The sequence below is a fragment of the Prionailurus bengalensis genome, chromosome A2 (genome assembly GCF_016509475.1).
Source record: "Prionailurus bengalensis isolate Pbe53 chromosome A2, Fcat_Pben_1.1_paternal_pri, whole genome shotgun sequence".
Classification (NCBI taxonomy): domain Eukaryota; kingdom Metazoa; phylum Chordata; class Mammalia; order Carnivora; family Felidae; genus Prionailurus; species Prionailurus bengalensis.
This window is the reverse complement of record NC_057348.1, coordinates 135,340,641-135,359,755: the sequence shown is the minus strand read 5'-3', so window position 1 is coordinate 135,359,755 and position 19,115 is coordinate 135,340,641. Positions and strand designations below refer to the sequence as shown.

General features: G+C 37.6%; 1 protein-coding gene across 1 annotated transcript in view; it reads right to left on the bottom strand.

Annotated features, from left to right (window-relative positions):
• CFTR (CF transmembrane conductance regulator) overlaps positions 1-19,115 on the bottom strand; it is a 160,889-nt gene that overhangs the window by 45,011 nt on the left and 96,763 nt on the right. The window contains exons 18-20 of the mRNA XM_043589556.1: positions 15,077-15,227; positions 13,703-13,930; positions 11,005-11,105 (exon numbers count right to left, since the gene is read on the bottom strand). Coding sequence (XP_043445491.1) covers positions 11,005-11,105; positions 13,703-13,930; positions 15,077-15,227 — 480 coding nt within the window. The remainder of the gene's footprint in view (positions 1-11,004; positions 11,106-13,702; positions 13,931-15,076; positions 15,228-19,115) is intronic.

Below are 19,115 nucleotides of genomic sequence, written 5' to 3'. Positions count from 1 at the left end.
GTACCTCAAAGGCTCTCCAATTATTATATTCTACTTCCATTCTACTTGCTTTTTAAAGGGAAAACCACAATAGAACCAGAACGAAGAAAATCAATTCTGGTCTTTTAAGTTTCAAAAATTGGCTTTTAGAACCAGAGATGGATAGTTGAAAATTCTTAGCTACATGAGTATTGACTTTAAAGTTTCAAAAATCAAAGTCTGAAAGACTCAAATCACACTGTTTATGCAAAAACAGTAGCCAGAGATGAATTTATGATAGGTGAAAAACAGTTTCTCTCCTCACTACATAATCTGACTCATGAATGGCGTTTAACAAAAAGGCTTAGACACCAGTTCCTCTAAAAATGAGTCCTGCCCTGCAACCAAACTCAAGTTCTATCCTTGGGTAGATTTAGAGGACTTTTGGAACACAAGAGGTCTATGCCTCAATTTCTAGGTGGAGGCCTGGAATTAGGCATACCTTAGAGAAACATCCTAAGTGCCTGGAATGGCATGGAAGCACTACAGTAGACATGGGTGCTTGGCATATCTAGACCCAAATAACTCAACAAAGCTTCAGATTTTCCTGTATTTCTAGACGGGTGTTGAAGGGAAGCCAAATCCCAATCCTTTAATCCCTCAGGGTCTTCCATGCCCAAGGCATGGAAAAAGTTGAGAGAGAGAGCTCATCAAAGAATTCACAATCAGGATCAGAAGAACAAAGATTCAATCTCCCTGCACTGTACTCCTCTAGGTCAAAGAGCAACATCAATGCCTCAGAGACAGAGCACAGATAAGGGGCAACCTATGGCCAGATGCTCCCTCCCCTCAGGATCTAGGCATTCTGTAAACTCCATTCAGAATTTAGATTCACTTCCAACAAGATTTCTGAAGACACTGACATTGCTTCTTGCACTCAGCAGCATGTGTGTTCAAGTAGAAAATGAATTCAACTATAGCAAAAGTGGAGTCATATTTCTTACACGCTTGATTTCATAGCTAAAAATTTATAGCTGGCCCAGGATGGACCCAGGTTTGGTCGAACATAAATAAATGAAGGGACTCTTACATTAAAGACTCAACATTATGCATTAATGGGGCACCTGGATGGCTCAGTCAGTTGAGTGTCTGACTCTTGGTTTTGGCTCAGGTCATGATCTCATGATTCAAGGGTTCAAGCCCCATGTCTGTGTTATTAGCACAGAGCCTGTTTGGGATTCTCTCTCTCTCTCTCTCTCTCTCTCTCTCTGTCTCTGTCTCTCTCTCTCTCTCTCTCTCTCTCCCCGCCTCTCTGCCCCTCCCCTGCTCACACATGTTTTCTCTCTCTCTCTCAAAATAAATAAATAAACTTAAAAAAATGCATGTATAATTAAGTATAGGGCCTCTGAAGGTGCCCATGCAAGAGACAGACCTGAAGCTTACACTCCACAGGGTTAATGTTAAGCCCACATTGCCTATTACAGTAACCTTATTCAAAGCATTCCATGTTGTATCCTTCCCATCTAGCGTTTAGCACTATGCCGTCCCTTAATAAATCTTTGTTAGGGATGAGTGAATCCATTGTTCTACCTCATATGCAGAAAGCAGTATCTGGGCAGGGCAAATGACAGCGCTAGGAGTCCTTCAGTAGGAAATCGGGGCTGCAACCGTACCTCACAGCTTCTCAGTCTGAAAATACACGTTGCTATTTGGATTTGAAGTGGCAACATGCCAAACGATTTTTAGTCTCATCTAGTTGTTCTGAATTGAGTTTTTTTTTTAAATGTTTATTTATTTTTGAGACAGAGAGAGACAGAGCATGAGCAGGGGAGGGGCAGAGAGAGAGGGAGGCACAGAAGCTGAAGCAGGCTCCAGGCTCTGAGCTGTCAGCACAGAGCCCGACACCGGGCTCCAACTCACGAACTGTTGAGATCATGACCTGAGCCGAAGTCGGACGCTTAACGGACTGAGCCACCCAGGCGCCCCTGAATTGAGTTCTTTTTAACGTAACTTAATCCTTTTTCTAATTTAGAGTGTCTATTAGCATTTTCAAGTGATATGTGAAAACCACCGTGCCACTGGATGGAAATTCAGATTTGGCAATTATCAGCGTGACTGTAGACTGTAGACTAGCTGCCTCTTCCTGTGCAGTGAAGGGGCTGCCCTAGGAGGCATGAGGGGCAGCTCTCTGTGGCCTGCTGACAGGAAAGTCTCAAAGTAGCCATCACCGGTTGAGGTGAGAGCACTTGTCTTAGAATTCAAGAAGTAAATGCTGAGGGCAAAATGACACTCAGGCGCTGAGACGCTCAACCTATTCTTCACGAGAAGAGGAAAACCTGACATAATCTGTACAGACTTCTATAAAAGTTGAGTTTAGCCACAATGAGGTGGCATTTTTACTTGAGAATCAGCTGCTTTAAATTTCTGGTTTTGTTAAATTTATTATGCTGCAAAAATTCTCCTAAGTCAATCTTTAAAACTGAATCTCATTATCTTTATAATAATTTCTGAAGTTACTAATCTAAGGATCAGGAGAACAAAGTCTTTGGGGAGTGTGATGGTCTTAACAAAAAGAAAGCTCCACAATCTTATCTCAACCTTATTTTTTAACGGATTTGTTCAGTAACAAAAAAAAAAAAAAAGATTCCTGATTTTCCTTTTCCCTTTCTATTGACAAAGAAGGAAGAAAAGGCTTAAAGACCTTTTCTAGAGCAAGTTAGAAACCCAGACTCCTCTCCCTCAGGAAAATATTTGCTCTGTTTCCTTTTACCCTTTTGGTTGTTTAGAAAACAGGGCATCAAAATTATGCATTAACACCTAGACTATATGCATAATGCCAGAGGAGCCATGATAATAGAAAATATATTTCATAAGCCCAACATCTGGCTGGCAATACTGTAAAGAGATTTCATAACTGGTTGTCCCAGGAAGATGACAAGAAATAAATGTGAGGCAAATCATCAGTGAAACTGATACAATGTGAAAAACTTCACACACTTTAAAAAAAATTTTTTTAATGTTTATTTATTTTGACAGAGAGACAGAGCATGAGCCGGGGAGGGGCAGAGAGAGAGAGGGAGACAAAGAATCCAAAACAGGCTCCAGGCTCTGAGCTGTCAGCACAGGGCCCGATGCGGGGCTTGAACTCACAAATGGTGAGATCATGACCTGAGCCGAAGTTGTACGCTCAACCGACTGAGCCACCCAGGCGCCCCAAAACTTCACACACTTTATAACAGAAATTTTTAAACTGCGAAGTACATAAAAGGAAGGTTTTAAATCATCAATCCTTCCTGGCAGGCCCAAACCAGAGGCTCTTCAGAACTTACTAATACACACCTGAAACCCAGAGCCACATTACAGTCATTAGCATAAGCTTTCGGCCATGCACAGAGACTTAGGAGATCATGGTTATCATGAAAACTGATTCTCTATTCAAAACATATTCCTGAAACTTTAGACTATCTTTTTGTGTCTATTACTTATGCTTGAGAATTTAAAAAGTCAGTCAAGCACTGTAATGCTATCAATTATTAACAGCATAAGTGAGTTACTTATACTATATACTCTAATCCTTTCTAAATTATTATAGCTTTCTGTTACATGAATTGTTTATTGCCAACCTGTAGCAAACCACATGGCAAATCAATGTCACTTTTTCTGACTGCAAGAAGCAATAGAGATAGTGTTCCTGACACAAGAGAAAGAAAACCCATTACAACCAAAGACAAAAGGCATATCCTAAAAAACACAGAGGTATCAAATATGTTGTCCTCTATTTTCAATAATTGAGAACTTTAGCAATCATGATACTAAGTGTGCCAATGGGCAAAAGAAAACTCTAAAACTTACCCTTTAATCTGAAAGATCCCACATCACTTGTTGAATCTACTACTCAAACTTGAACTTACTTACACTCTATCTGGTATTATTATTTTTAAAAAGCTCATGACAGGCCATCAGCAAGTGCTTGATGAATAAAATTGGGTCAATATGGTATTCATTAAAAGTATTTCAAAGGAAATCTCAAGGAATCTAAAACATCATATCAAAATACTCTTCCAAGGTGCTCGCTTCGGCAGCACATATACAAAATACTCTTCCAAGGTGTATTTAATAAGATTTTTCTCTAAGCATCTTAATTTTGAAATATTTTGGCTTCCCCAAAGAACTCTGTTACTAAGAATCATCCTTTATATGTTATATATCTATATCTATATCTATATCTATATCTATATCTATATCTATATCTATATCTATATCTACCTATCTATCTATCTATATCATTAGCTAATATATAGGGCAGAAATGATCACTGGTGTTCCATCAATTCTATGTAAATTCTATGCCATAGACAAGAGGTTAGCATAACTATGGCCAAATCCAGCCATACCCACTTGTTTACATTAGCTGAGCAGTTGCCATAACGACCATATAGCTCACTAAACTGAAAATAGTAACCATCTGACCCTTTGCAGAAAATGTCTGCTGACCCCCTGCTATGACACACACAAAAAAATCAGAGCTAAAATGGATTAGAGATCATCTAATCCAGTGATTCACAAATCTAGATACACATGAGAATCACCTGGAACACTTTTAAAAATATGGACCTCATGCTCAGTCACCCTGCCTCTGACCCAAAGAATTGATTTAATTGATCCTAAAGGACCCTACGTAACCTATATTTTTATGAAGTTTCCTCATGTGCTGTGAGGTTGAGAACCTCTGATCTAATCCACTCATTCTTGGTACAAATGAAAAAATTGAAACACAGGAAGTTAAAGTGATAGACATAAAGCTCAACAAATTTTTTCAACTTTCCTCAACAAATTTTCTCAACTTTCCAACACTCTAGCAATCCTTTATGGCTCTCATAAGCCTCTCCTACTAATTCAATATTTTAGAACACCTCAGTGGCACTTTCTTTCTCTTTGTTGGCTCTAGTAACAGACTGGTTGAGAGTTCTTGCACTCTGACCAGGAGTGGTGAATCACTGGCATTTAGCAGTCAGGGATAGTGGCAAAGAGGTCTAATTCCTCTGAGCATCTAGAATAATGCCTATCATGCCAATCAAGACTTGAAATCTTTCATACCAAAAGGATGCAGAAGAGAATGTCAGAGCTAACATGGACCTTAGAAAATTTCTAACCAAACTGTTTCCTTTTACAAAGTTGAAAAGTGAAGCCCTCAAGGGAGTTAGGACTTGCCTAAGGCAACATGACATCTTGGTGATAAGGCCAGAGTGGAAAACAGAGTAGAATGCAACTCTTCAGGACAGAAAGAAAATGTTTGGATGAAAAGAAGTTTTGGGACAGATGTCACAAATGGAAAACATGCCACAAAGCCTCATGAGAACAGAAAAACAAAGAAAGATATGATCAACAGACCATTAAAAGAGGGGAGGGTTGCTTGGTTAGCTCAGTCAGTTAAGGGTCTGACTTGGCTCAGGTAATGATCATGGGTCTGAGCCCTGCGTCGGATTCTGTGCTGACAGCTTGGAGCCTGGAGTCTGCTTCAGATTCTGTGTCTCCCTCTCTCTCTGCTCCTCCCTTGCTTGCGCTTTCTCTTTCTCTCTCTCTCTCTCTCTCTCTCTCTCTCTCTCTCTGTCTCTGTGTCTCTCTCTCCCTGTCTCTCAAAAATAAACATTAAAAAAATTTTTTTAAAGAGGGAAAAAAATAGGAGAAATGAATCCTCCCCTCAAATTCTTACAGGAAAAACTGCTTTCAATACAAGAGAATTAGGCACCAGGAGCAACAAAGAAAAGCCCTTTTTTCTTCCCATCAGATTTCTTGTTGATCATTGTACCATCATCGTCACCTGATCCTTACTGGAACCCAAAATAAACACAGGCAATAAAAGGATAAAGGAAAAACAGAGGGAGTTTCTATTGACAGAAAACTCTTCTCAGATTGCATCAATTTTGCAAGAACTTTCTGGAATCTCATTAACTTGAATCTAAAGTGTGCGCCCTGCAGATATGCAGTCTTCCCTGCTCATCCTGCTGCCCTTCTTCCTCTTGTGTTATTATCAGGAACACACAGTACAACAGACATGTGTTATCTGCTGCTGTCCTTAGAGAATGAAGGAAGCAGGATAATCTTCATATGTTCAGATCTTGTAGTTGTGATATCACTATGTGGTAGACAGTCTTGAAAATACATGAATTGTCAATTGCCTCATTCAAAGAAGAGACTTTGAGTGTGGGTAATTTATCAGTCACTGGATGGCTTGGTATTGCTAAGTCTGAAACACCACCTTTGTACCCATTCTAACTCTTATTTATTTAATCATTCATTCATGGAGGCAGAAATATAGGTATGCACTGCTTATTTAAGATATATAATGCTTAAGTATCTAACAATGGGACAAAGAGAAGCTTTATGGTACAAAAATGCCAAGCATCTTGTGAATCCAAAGAAAATAAATCAGTACACAGATTTGTTAACTAAGAATACAAAGAAAAATTTAAAATTATAGCTTTAGCAATAACAACTGTAATTCTTACAGCACTTCAAGTATGGAGGTAAAAAGAAGTAACGCTTCTTTTTTCACCCCATGTACAGAATGATGTAAAATATACTAATAAAACAAACAGACATATACACAATTCATGTTAAAATGAAGAGTTAATCTGAAATAACAGCTTCAAAAAAATTTTTTTAATGTTTATTTATTTTTGAGACAGAGAGAGACAGAGCATGAATGGGAGAGGGTCAGAGAGAGAGAGGGAGATACAGAATCTGAAACAGGCTCCAGGCTCTGAGCTGTCAGCACAGAGCCTGATGCGGGACTCAAACTCATAGACCATGAGATCATGACTTGAGCCGAAGCTGGATGCTTAACCGACTGAGCCACCCAGGCACCCCTGAAATAAGAGCTTTTAAAACACTGTTATATCAACCAAAATAACTAGAAATTCCTTAAAATGGGGATTTCCACTGGGAATTATTAAATTTGACTCTATGATAATTTTATTATTTTTTAAATTTCTGAGGTGATTCACAGAGTATTAAACTATATCGTTCATAAGATGACAATGATTTTTTTCCAAACTACTATATAAAGCCAGACAAATTAGTAGGTAGAACAGAAGGTTTATTCCCTTTTAATGATCTCTTGATACCCCATGTGGTATTTTGAAGAAATTCTAGGTAAGAACTTATGCCCCAAAATGGTCTACAGTAGAGATATGAATGAGCAATTTATTGACAGATGGTTTCTGAAGCATGGAGTCCGATGGTAACAGCTAGAAAGAATACAGGTAGAAGAGGGCTGGACTATAGCTGATGTTCAGAGATCTGTAAGAGGAGGGGCCATCAAAGAGAATTAAGAAGGAACCAAAGAGGTAGCAGAGACAGACAGGAGTAGCATCATGGTAGTGAGAGAAGAAAGTATCACCGGAAGAAGGATTTGTTCATGGCATAAGTACGGCTGAGAGGGTAAGGAAAACAAGGACGCTGGTTCTGGCAAGATGTTGGTCATGAGTCATGGGGGTGATGGAAATCAAGTGAAGCAGGAGACATGCCCTCTTTCAGGAAACTGTGCTATAAATAGATCAAAGGAAAGAGGTGCTTTAGCTACAGCTCAAACAGAGGTAGTTTTATGATAGGGAGAGAGGTCCCACATAGAAGAGTGAATTACCTATTATTGGCCTTTAAATAGGAACAAAGACAGAGGGAAGGTAGAGCATATGAGTAGAGGTATAGTAGGGTGGAGAGAAACAAGGAAATTCTTTCCGGTTGCATCTGTGTTTTTCTATGAAGTTCGTAGCAAGGTCACTGGCTGAGAGTGCAGGTGGTGGAATTATTGGAGCTCCTGAGAAAAGATAAGAAGGTGGGAAAGAACTATCTTAGGGAATATAGTAAAGAGTTTATTAGGAAAATGTAATAAAAGGGTTGTCGGTCAGCTTTGAGTGCTGATAATTGAGATGTGTAGCCAGTCACAAATACAAAGTGACATGAAGTAAGGATAAGGAAGGGTTATCATCCAAATATTACCCTTCCTGGTTGGAAGCTAATAAAAGCTGCACCTGGGTGTACTCAACTGATGAGCGGTAAAAGAAAAGTCATTTGCCGCTTTCATGTCTTCATTGTTCTGTTTATGTTTGAATCTGCGCCCATGTCTAAAGTAGGCCAGATGGGTAAATGAAATATTCTTTCAAATCCTAAAAAATTAAAGTGTGCATCAAAACATCCTGTTTACTGTGTTTAAACTCAGATCTAAGTTTGGTTAAGACACTTAGTAATGTAAAATGAGAATACCCTGAGTTTTTCCTTCAAAGATCACAAGGACCTTCAGTGTTAACATCATATAGATGTGAATTTGAGGGCACAGCTTTCTCCCCTCTTACCCTCAACATATACCAGATGAAAATAAAAAGATCAGTATACAAATTTAGCAGTTGTATAGGTAAGAGCTGTATCATGGGATTTAAAAAGTGGATAAATGCTCATGAGGGCCCAGGAAAGACCATGTATCCTATTTGGCAGGGAAATGAAAACTAACACGATCACTTTGATATTCAAACAAAAGAACATGACTTTTTAAAATGAGATCAAATGTAAACACTGATACTTTTCATAGACTGTATTATAACATAATAGTTCTTGGCAAAGATTCTTTTATGCCGGAAAATGAAAGACACAATGGCACAACACAGGTTACAAAGCCCAGGATGCCCATGCAAAAAACTGGGGAAGTAAAAATACCTTAAAGAAACTTTAATGGAGATTGGACAGCAGAATAGAAATGTACCAAAGGTTTCAACATCAGTGTACAGAGGTTGTTTTCTAAACCAAGAAAATTAATACAGCAAAGAGAAAGGAACTGAGCATATACAAGGTAAAGAGATAGTTTTAGACAAAGAGGGGAAGTACATGAGGATATTAACTGTAAAGTCAAAGTTGTGGAAAGTTTGAACAAATAAATAAATGCAAGCACAATATGGATTTACTATTTTCCTGCTATTTCTACAAAAACATTTTTCTTTTTTTTAAGTTTATTTTGAGAGAGAAAGAGAGAGAGAGAGTGGGGGAGGGGCAGAGAGAGAGAGAGAGAGAGAGAGAGAGAGAGAATCCCAAGCAGACTCCACACTGTCAGCACAGAGCCCGACACAGGGGTCAAACTCAGGAACCACAAGATCATGACCTGAGCCAAAATCAAGAGTCAGATGCTTAACCAACTGAACCACTCAGGCACACCCCGCAGAAGAAACATTTCTAAGTACACTTATGAAACCCAATCCCAAAAGCATAAGAGTTAAGTGAGGAGATAAATGGAGTCAGGAAAAAAGCTGATCAAACTCCAAAAAATAATGTTAAAGGAAAAGAGAGACACCTACCATAAATCATATTAGGGTTAGATTACATTTTGATAAATTATTAAAATGCTTTGGTTCAATAAAATATTAAGATTCATGGGCAGGAAGAGAGAATGAAAAGGTTTGTTTTTTCCCTAGAGATATTTTTTATGCTGATATTTGTTCTGATAGGAATTGGTTATATAATTTTTATAGCTGAATGATCCTGGGCACACTGGGAACATGGGACCTATCTCAGAGGATGGAAAAGGAACCTAGGCAAAATGTGTAATGATAGTGTTATGTAGTCATTCTCAACGTGGCTCCCTCATCCCTTTGCATATGCAGTAATGGATGACTGATTTGCAATGCTCCAGCCAGACAAATAGAAGCTGATGATGAAGCTACCCTTGAAAATCATTTATTTGTTTTTTAAATTAAAAGTGGGAAGTCCACTTTTCTTCCTTTTTTCTCTCACTCTTGCTGCCATGGGCTATGTGCCCCTGACACAGCATTCATTCAGTTACACACTAGTGTGGGCTCTGCATTGTAAGGAACCAAGACAAATGAAACAACAAAACCAAAACATGGTCTTTAAAAACACTAATAAAGTACATAAATGTGTGGGAATACTAATCAAGCAAAAAGAGAGAAAGCAAAAAGAAACACCCTAGGAATGAGAAAGAAGCTATCACTAAAGACTAGAAATTTAAAAAAATTACCATCACAAATGTAATGCTAATAAATTGGAAAACCCAATACAGGGAAGGGTTTCTTAAACAAGATACTAAAACATAAAGGGAAAGATTAATGAAATTAACATCACTGAACTTAAAAGCTTCTTTTCATCAAAAGGCACCATAAACTAAGCCACTGACTGGAGGACCATGTTTAAAATACACAGAACTGGGGCGCCCGGGTGGCTCAGTCGGTTAAGCGGCCAACTTCGGCTCAGGTCACGGTCTCGCAGTTCGTGAGTTCAAACCTCGCGTCGGGCTCTGTGCTGACAGCTCAGAGCCTGGAGCCTGTTTCAGATTCTGTGTCTCCCTCTCTCTCTCTGACCCTCCCCCATTCATGCTCTCTCTCTGTCTCAAAAATAAATAAACGTTAAAAAAATAAATAAATTTAAAAAATAAAATAAAATACACAGAACTGACAACCCAGAATTCAAAACTTCTGTAAGTCAATTAAGAAAAAAACTCCCACTACTGGAAAAAAACGGGCAATTGGTAGAAACAAGCAAAGCACACAAGAGGAAGTCCAAATGGTCAATAAATATGTATTACGCAGCCTTATCTCCTTAGTAATCACTTCACATCCATCTGATTGCCAAAATTAAAAGGTCTGACAAGCTCATGTGTTGCTGAAACTCCGGACCTACGAGAATTCTTACACTCTCTTGATGGGAGTATAAACAGATATAAGATACTTGAGAACAGCTGGGTACCATATGGTAAAGCTGAATGTGGGTAAATTCTGTGACCCAGTAATGTCACTCCTGAGTATCTGTCCTAGAAAACTCCTGGACAAGGAGACTGTACAGTAATGTTCACTTTAACACTAGATCTTGACTGTGGTTGTGTATGCGGAGGAAAGAAGACCTACACAGTAGCCTTCAATTTATCTGTAATGTTTTATTCCTTAAGCTTGGGGGTGGGTATATATAGTTGTCCCTTATGTTATTACCTATACTTTTTGGTTTGTCCAAATTTTTTCATCAAAGTTAAAAAGTAATAGTTACTTACCAAGCTGTCCACATCTATGCTGGAGTTTACAGCCCACTGCAATGTACCCATGATATTCATGGCTAGAGTTAGAATAATACCAACTGTTCCTTCTCCATCACCTATAGGTGGGAAGAAAAGATACAAACAAACTTTATGTTCTTTCTCTCCTCTGTGAGCCACGTTAGAGCATACGTCATGTTAAAAGTTCTATTTCAATTTTGTGCTAATTTTAACCATCCTTCATCTCAGGTCACCACAGCATCTACCACTAGTAATAATGCCCTGCCTATAGTTAAGCATTCAACCAATGTTTTAAATTAAAGAGTGATTGAATATTAGTAAGGAGTTTCCCTTTTAAAACAATACTTCAGATATTGAAGGGGCTTCTAGTATTGGGTAAACAGCATGGTTTTCTCTTTTTACTACTTCTCTGTAAGTAATAAAACCTCCAAAGACCAGGATGGACAATGCAAAAAAGACCTCCTATGTCTGGATGAGCTCCTCCACAGAGAAGTCAAAAGCAGGAGACGGGTGTGTCTAAGCAGCATCCACAAGATGTTTGGATATGTCTTCTGCCTTCGCTAGGAGGGCTTTCTCTGCTAATCAGATGTTTTGGGGGAGAAAGTGGACTTAGAGAGTTTGATGAGGAAGTCAAAACTCATGGGTCTGCCATTAGGAAAGAGAGAAAACTGACTTTTATGTTTTTTTTAAAAAATGACTATTTCACCCAGGAAGAACAATACTTAAGTGTTGAATTAGAATAAATAGTTTTCAGGGCTGGAGGGGACCACTAATATATGACCATAAAAATTTTCTAACGGGAAAGTTTTTAAATTATTAAAACTTTAGGTTATCAAATTTCAGTTGAGAGTCAGTCCTGGCATCTATAATGTGGGATAAAATTGTCACTGGGTTCTAAAATGGGGAAAAATATTTTGTCCTATTATTATTAATTGAAATTTTTTCTTCCATATATCCTCTGACAGAAGACAAACCATAGATAGTAGGTATGTGCTTCTAATACTAAATCATTTATTCTAAATAGGTAAGATTTATTGGGGCCCCAAATATTACTCATTCTAAAGGTTAAGATGAGAATAAGATAAAATTTTAATAATAACAAAAATAAGATTTAGGGCTATTTACTAGGGAACAGGCACATGGGAAACTATAGGATAGGTACTATTATTCTGTATATTTACATATGAGGACAATGAGGACCTTAGAGAAACTAACTAATATGTACAAGTTACCAAAGCTGAAGACCAGTAGAGGCTGGGCTGGTATTAGCCATGTGGCTAACACTCACTCTAGCTGGGAATCAGATTTCGCTGATAGGTCCTGAACTAAACTGATCTGTAAATGCTTTGACTACTAACCCCTAGTATATCAGGACTTAATCAGATCCTTAACCACTATTTCATAGCATATGACATATCAGTTTGAATTCATTGTTAACAGATCTTTGTTCATTCAGCCCTCTCTGATCCTGTTTCAAATAACCTGAAGGAAAAATTTTACAATTCTGAACATAAGAAGAGAAACTTTACTGTACTAAGGATTGAGTTCATTTGCCTGCCCATATATTCATTTCATAGAACCACTTCCCGCTGCTCTAGCTGACAGAACAATGAATGTGGGGAACCCACTACCCTCACAGAGTCACAATGAGCCTGCTTTCTGTTCTCTCCAGTACTTTATACCTAGACAGAGGCACTCTGATGTTAACTCAAGGGGCCTAATGAAGAGGCCACAGAGAGTCAGTGGGGCACAGAAAGATGGGAAAACCAGTCTTCAGAGAGAGAGAAATGGATGAAGTAGCCACAGAAAGGATGGGGCGCAAGTAGCATCTGGCCTCAAGAGATGAGAACAAGAGCTGAGGCTCACTCTCCACGCCTATTCCGCTTCCTCTGGAGACCCAGCCTGCCTCCTGCCACGGGCTCCGAGACCCACTCCTGTGACACCAGCATGCTACTCATTTTGTCTGAGAAGGATTCTATCCTTGCAACCGAGCAAGCCCTCAGAGCTGGCAGTTGCTGTGAATCTGTGTCTACTGTCACAGGTGTAAACTATTTCAAGACTTCTAGCTCAGTAATTCAACTTCTTAAATTAGAAGAACTCATTTGTCTACATAGAGTTTCATTTTACTTACAGTGAAAGGTTTTCTGGTTTTCACCCAAAGATGTTAAAATTCAGGACACTTATATTTTTAAAAATATGGTACTTCTGTCTAAGTTATTTCATGTCTATGGTAGTTTTTCATCTTGTAAAATTCACATAAGGATAATGAATTGTACCAACTGGTGGTTTAAAAAAAGTTTACCAGGGAGGGGGGTTTTATATGTGTGTATAAATGGGAATGTTTCTTTTCCCGTATTCAGAGAGCTCTTGAATAAATGAGATCTATTACTGTTGAAGCCAGGATGCTTTACCAATATGAGAGTCAAAAGACAATATTTTTCTTTCAGTCATAGATTTGTTATCTGACACTCTCAGTGTCTGTTGTTCCCAAACTGTAAAGCTGAGATAATACTATGCACAGCTCTAAATCAAAGAAGTCATTTGTTCAACAATCAATGAATTTTTGGATTAATAAACTGTCCCCCAAATCTATTTAAAGATATCTAAAATGTTTAACCAATAAGAATGTAGCATTTTGGGGTTGACAAAGCTTTAAATTAAATGGTCAGCTAAGAAGTTAACAAGTTCCTATTACCTGTTGTTAAAATGGAAATGAAGGTGACAGCAATGAAGAATATGACAAAAATTATTTCCATTCTCATTTGGAACCAGCGCAGTGTTGACAGGTACAAGAACCAGTTGGCGGTATGTAAGTTCAGCGCTTTGTGAAACAAAGTTTCAAAGTAAGGCTGACGTCCAAAGGCCCGAAGTGTCCATAGTCCTTTTAAGCTTGTAACAAGATGAGTGAAAATTGGACTCCTGCCTGTGAAATATTCCCATAGAAAACATGGCAAATCATGTCGCTACATAATGCAAATTCTTACTACCATGCACCTGAAAAAGATTAGCTTCAAAGAGAGTAATCATTGGTCAAATATCACGGGTTAGAGGTTTTTCACATTGGTACCATTCTTTGAATAGATGCAATTTGTTACTTTTTGAAAGAGAGAGGGAGAGAGAGCATGTGCACAAGTGTCTGCACACAAGTTGGGGAGGGGCAGAGGGGGAGGTAGAGAAAGAGAGAGAGAATGAGAGAGAGAGACTGTCTTAAGCATTCTCAGTGCTCAGCGCAGAGCCTGACACAGGACACAGAGCTCAACCTCAGGAACCTGAGTTGAAATCAAGTTGGACACTTAACCTACTGAGCTACCCAGGCACCCCTGGTATTTTTTTTAAATGAATTACCCTCCTTTTCTACTTGGCTACCATAGATGGGAACTCATTATAAAATCAATGCCATTTTTTATTCATATTTCTTGACTGCCACTGGACATTTTTTTTCTAGCTAATCCTAAATTGATCACTGCTGAGAGAAAATGTTTTTCTTTCAAAACAATTTATTCAAGTTCATATGACTTCATTTAGATATTAACCTTCCATAGAAACACACTGGGTATTTAACCCTGAAAATGCACCAGCACTGAAGCTGTTACTGAAAAATGTGCTTCCCAAATAGCTCAAGCAGTGCTCAGGGGCAGACAAAAAGGTAGACCCCAGGAGGAAAGGAAGGGTGTCTGAAAACAGGCCAGACAGAAATATTTTGTCCAGTATGCTCTGGGAAGCCAGACAAACCTTCAGTAATAATAGTAGCACTATCATTTTAAAATTTAATTTATATAAGAAAATTACGAATGAATATCCTATACTACAACCCTTCTAAGGCTCTATGCACTTGCTTTAAAAAGAAAATGAAGTCACTCGGTCATTAATGGACAAAAACAACCTATGTGTGCTATGTAATTTACTGTGTCCTTTTACATATCCATACGTTTTTAAAACTCACTGTTACACAATGCAAGAGTTTAAAAGCAGGACAAAAAAGTTGGCAAAGTAGGTGAATGACAGAGAATCACAAATAGCTTTGTGGTCATTTTCCACAATGGTGAGCATTGTACGCACAGCATCATACCTTCAGATTCCAGTTGTTTGAGTTGCTGCGAGGTGTGGAGGAAGTAGGCCCTCAATATAACAAAAGCTGCTATCACCGGCACTGTTGCTAGGAAGATGTAGGGTTGTAAAACCGAGACTACAGCCACGGCTCCAACCACAATCAGTAACAACTGTAGGATCAGAGAGAGCAGGTTGGTGAGTAAATGTTCTCATGTTGCAAAGCGCACAAGGTATGTCACAGATACGTTGGGAAAGAAGATCGTCACACTCTGTTCCATTCTTAACAAGGGCAGGTATCTTCCTAGGAGGAAGGCAGCCACCTCAAAGTAAGATTTTTCATAAGTTCTATCAAAATACAAAATATTGGTCAGGTTACAACACTTCAAAGTTTTGGAAACACGGTGCTCTTGGGTCTCAGGATATTCTCATTTCCTATATGCCTTAAAATGCTCTATGTTAAAAAAAATTTTAGATGAATATGAATTTCTTTTTCTGGTGTGGACTTCTTTTAAAATAATTTTTTTATTCTGAAATAATTTTGGTATAAATATAAAATTTTAGGATTTATTTTGTTTAGACAATTTCTGAAACTTGGGCATTCATCTTGGAACCTTGTGGGTCACAAAGATTTGGTTTAAGTGAAAGTTTGGTCATTTAGACAAGCTATTTAATTTTTTCTAAACATAGTTGGCTCATGTTTAAGATTTTTAAAAATTATATTTAATAGATTTTACTCCCCTTTCCAACTTTCCTATTCTCATTCCTTAAAATAATTGGAGATGACCTATAAAGGCTCAAGTAAAGGTTTTTGGGATATGGCTGATTTGATTTTAAAGCAGACATTTTTTCCCATCTCATATGTAGTTGAAATGAACTTTGTATTTCAGTCAAGCCCAAGATCAGAGGTATTTCTTCACACTAACCAAAAGAAACTGGAGCCCTGTTAGCAGTGTCAGAAACAAGCTAACCGTATTGGCAGTTTTTGGAAGCAAGTTATAGGCTTACATTCTATATTTCCACATGATACTAAATCTAAACATTTTATGAAGGAAAAAAAAGTATGCTAACATTTGCTCCACAATGACCCATTTGAATAAAGTATAAATAAAGTGATGTTACAACCAGGGTTAAAAAATAAACTTATTGTAAAATCCATATGATAATCAGTGAGCCAGTTCTCTACCAACTTCCATGGGTGACACATGCATTTTTCTAGCTGATATCGTGAAATGCACAACATTTTGGTAGATGGCAGTGGGGACAGGAGTGTAGATAAGAGCTGCATAAATCTTTGAACAGGTTGCTATTTTCAAATAAAACTTCAGATTATATCTCAATGATGCCTTTCTAGGGAAAATGCCTCTATGTCTCTATCAGCAATTCTGCCATACCGGCCTCTCACGCATCAACAAATACTCAGATAAATCTTTACTGTGCCAGGCACTAGACCAATTACATATGATGACTCAGGAATCTAAGGAGAGTCTTTCTTATCCATTCTTGACCTATTACCAGTGCCGCCAGTACAATGAGAAAGCCCCACATGCCCTAGTTACTACCTGACAAGACTCCATCAATGGCAAACTACAGTTTTTACAAAAGACATGTATTTTCCAGAAATAGGATATTGGGAGAGAGGGATCAAGTGTTCCAAGTGTGATTAACTGGGGAATATGGTTTAATTAAAATGGACCATCATATTAAATATCAGTATGTCTGAAAGGGAAGTGTTGTTGAATTGGTGTCATGGAAACATTCAGCTACTCCATGAGGATCGGGGTCTTCTAATTTGTTGTTGGCAGCTATAAACAGCACTGTGTTCATTTGACCTGTGCTGTTTTTACCATATAATTCCAACTCGGTGGTGTTGGATTGTAATATTAGTTGTAGAAAGTAATCATTTTGTTTTCATGATTGCTGATATGGTAGAGATTCTTAGGAATGAAATGCAACTGTTACAATAGAATATGTAGAATTGGGAAGTCAAACCAACCAAGATATCACGCTGGGTTAGAGAATAATGGAGAAGGTGGGTACAACTGTAAATTATGAAACATTCACAAGATAAATTTCCAGCAATTATAATCATCCAGAATATAGACCAAACTGAGAAATAAGTGAAAAAGAAGTCTAAGCGTCGAGAAAAATAATTCTATTTCCTCCATAAAGAGGCCATTCTTAGGTACTAAGGTCAGGAGCTAATACTTTAGCATGTTCAAAACTAAAGGCACTGGTATAATACAGTTGATATTCTCATTACACAAAGAAGCCTTAAATTGTGTCCTAGTTTTTAATTCACAGTAGATAGTCAATGAATCATTTCAGAGCAGGTGCATTAGTGAGAGGGACAACAAAATCAACAGACAGAATTCAAGACAAGATGAAAATAGGAGCACAGATTTCTAATTTCCAACCATCCTTACACAGATCCTAAACTTCCTCAGGAAAGAAAAAATTCAATAGACTATAAAGACTGTAAGACATCATCCATTCATGGTCCTAGGAAGTGCCCAGCACATTTTCACCCCACCATAAGAGCTCAAAACCATTCCCGACACTGAAGAGTACATAGCACTGCCTGTGAAACCAGAGCAGATGAGTAGGATAACTCTGAAATCAGAGGTAATTAGTAAGCCAGTAAGTAAGTAAATAAACAAATACCTATTTAAAACTATGAAATGAATACTAGATTTGGAATTTAATTCATAGATGAATTTTTAAGTAAGGGACACATGGGATTAATAAAATGAATGAACGGAAAGAAAAAGATGTGAAAGACACAGAAGAAATCAAAGTAGGAGGACTCAGTGTGTAATCGCATATTAAGAGAAAAAGAAACAAATATCTAAGGGTTTTGAAGCTTAAAAGAGAAGAATTTGGTATTTTAAAATATATAGGCTTCTGTTTAATGAAAAAATAAGTCATTCACCTAAACATGGAGGTAAGTAGGATGTGAAGATACAGTCTTTCTCTACCTTGTTTGACTTGTTTCTCCTCCTTTGTAAATTCAAAACTAGGAAGGAATTTAAGGTTTCTATGTGTAATGAGAAAATCAAATATATTAAACCAGTGCCTTTAGTTTTACACACAGTTCTAAATTATTAACTCTAAATTATTTGTTCTAAGTTAATCTGATCTCAGTGCCTAAGGAATGGCCTGAGCAAATTTGTCATGTAACGTCCGTTTCCAGTATGCCAATCTGAAGCACAGAATTTGAGTACTAAAAGTGACCATCATCAGATTTCTCTACCTCATGTTACAGGTTAGAAACAGAATCCAGATCTTCCATTTTCATTATAAAATGTTCCAATCCAGAAAGCAAATTTTCCAGAATGTTATTAAATGTTAGGAAATAGAATAAATAGAAATTAAATTGTTTAAAGGAAATGTACAGGCATGCTTTATCCTGTGCAAAAATCTGTTCCTATAATGTTGTGACTTGAATAAATTTATTTAATGTGAATATAATTAAGTATAACAAAGAACCTCACAATATAGAGGATTTTTTTATAATAAAACTGTGGTGAATGAATGATTAAAAAAACTTTTTTTTTTGAGAGAGAGAGAGCAAGTGTGAGTGGGGCAGAGAGAGAGAAAGAGAGAAGATTCCACGCCCAGTGCAGAGCCCCACGTGGGATATGATCACCACTGTGATATCATGACCTGAGCCAAAATGAAGAGTAAGACACTTACCAACCGAGCCACCCAGGCATCCTTGAGTTTTTAATAAAATCAAAACTAATAAGATTTTTACTGTATTTGACAATCATATGTTATGCTTCCTTAATGTGAAGCCCTCTTATAAATAAAATAGGAAAATTAAAAGAGTCTTGCCTAAGTACTTGTGAAACCACAACTAAGTAACTTCCACATTGGAAACTGAGTGGAAACTATTCACACTGCCATAACAGAAAGGATTTGAGAGTCATAACATGTGTTTAAAAAGTGTTAATTTATAAAATAGGTACTTAAAAACCATTTTTCCCAGAGGATTTCTGAAGTGAGCTTCATACTGATTCAGAAAATAATAAACTACAAAACTAAAAAAATTTATCAAG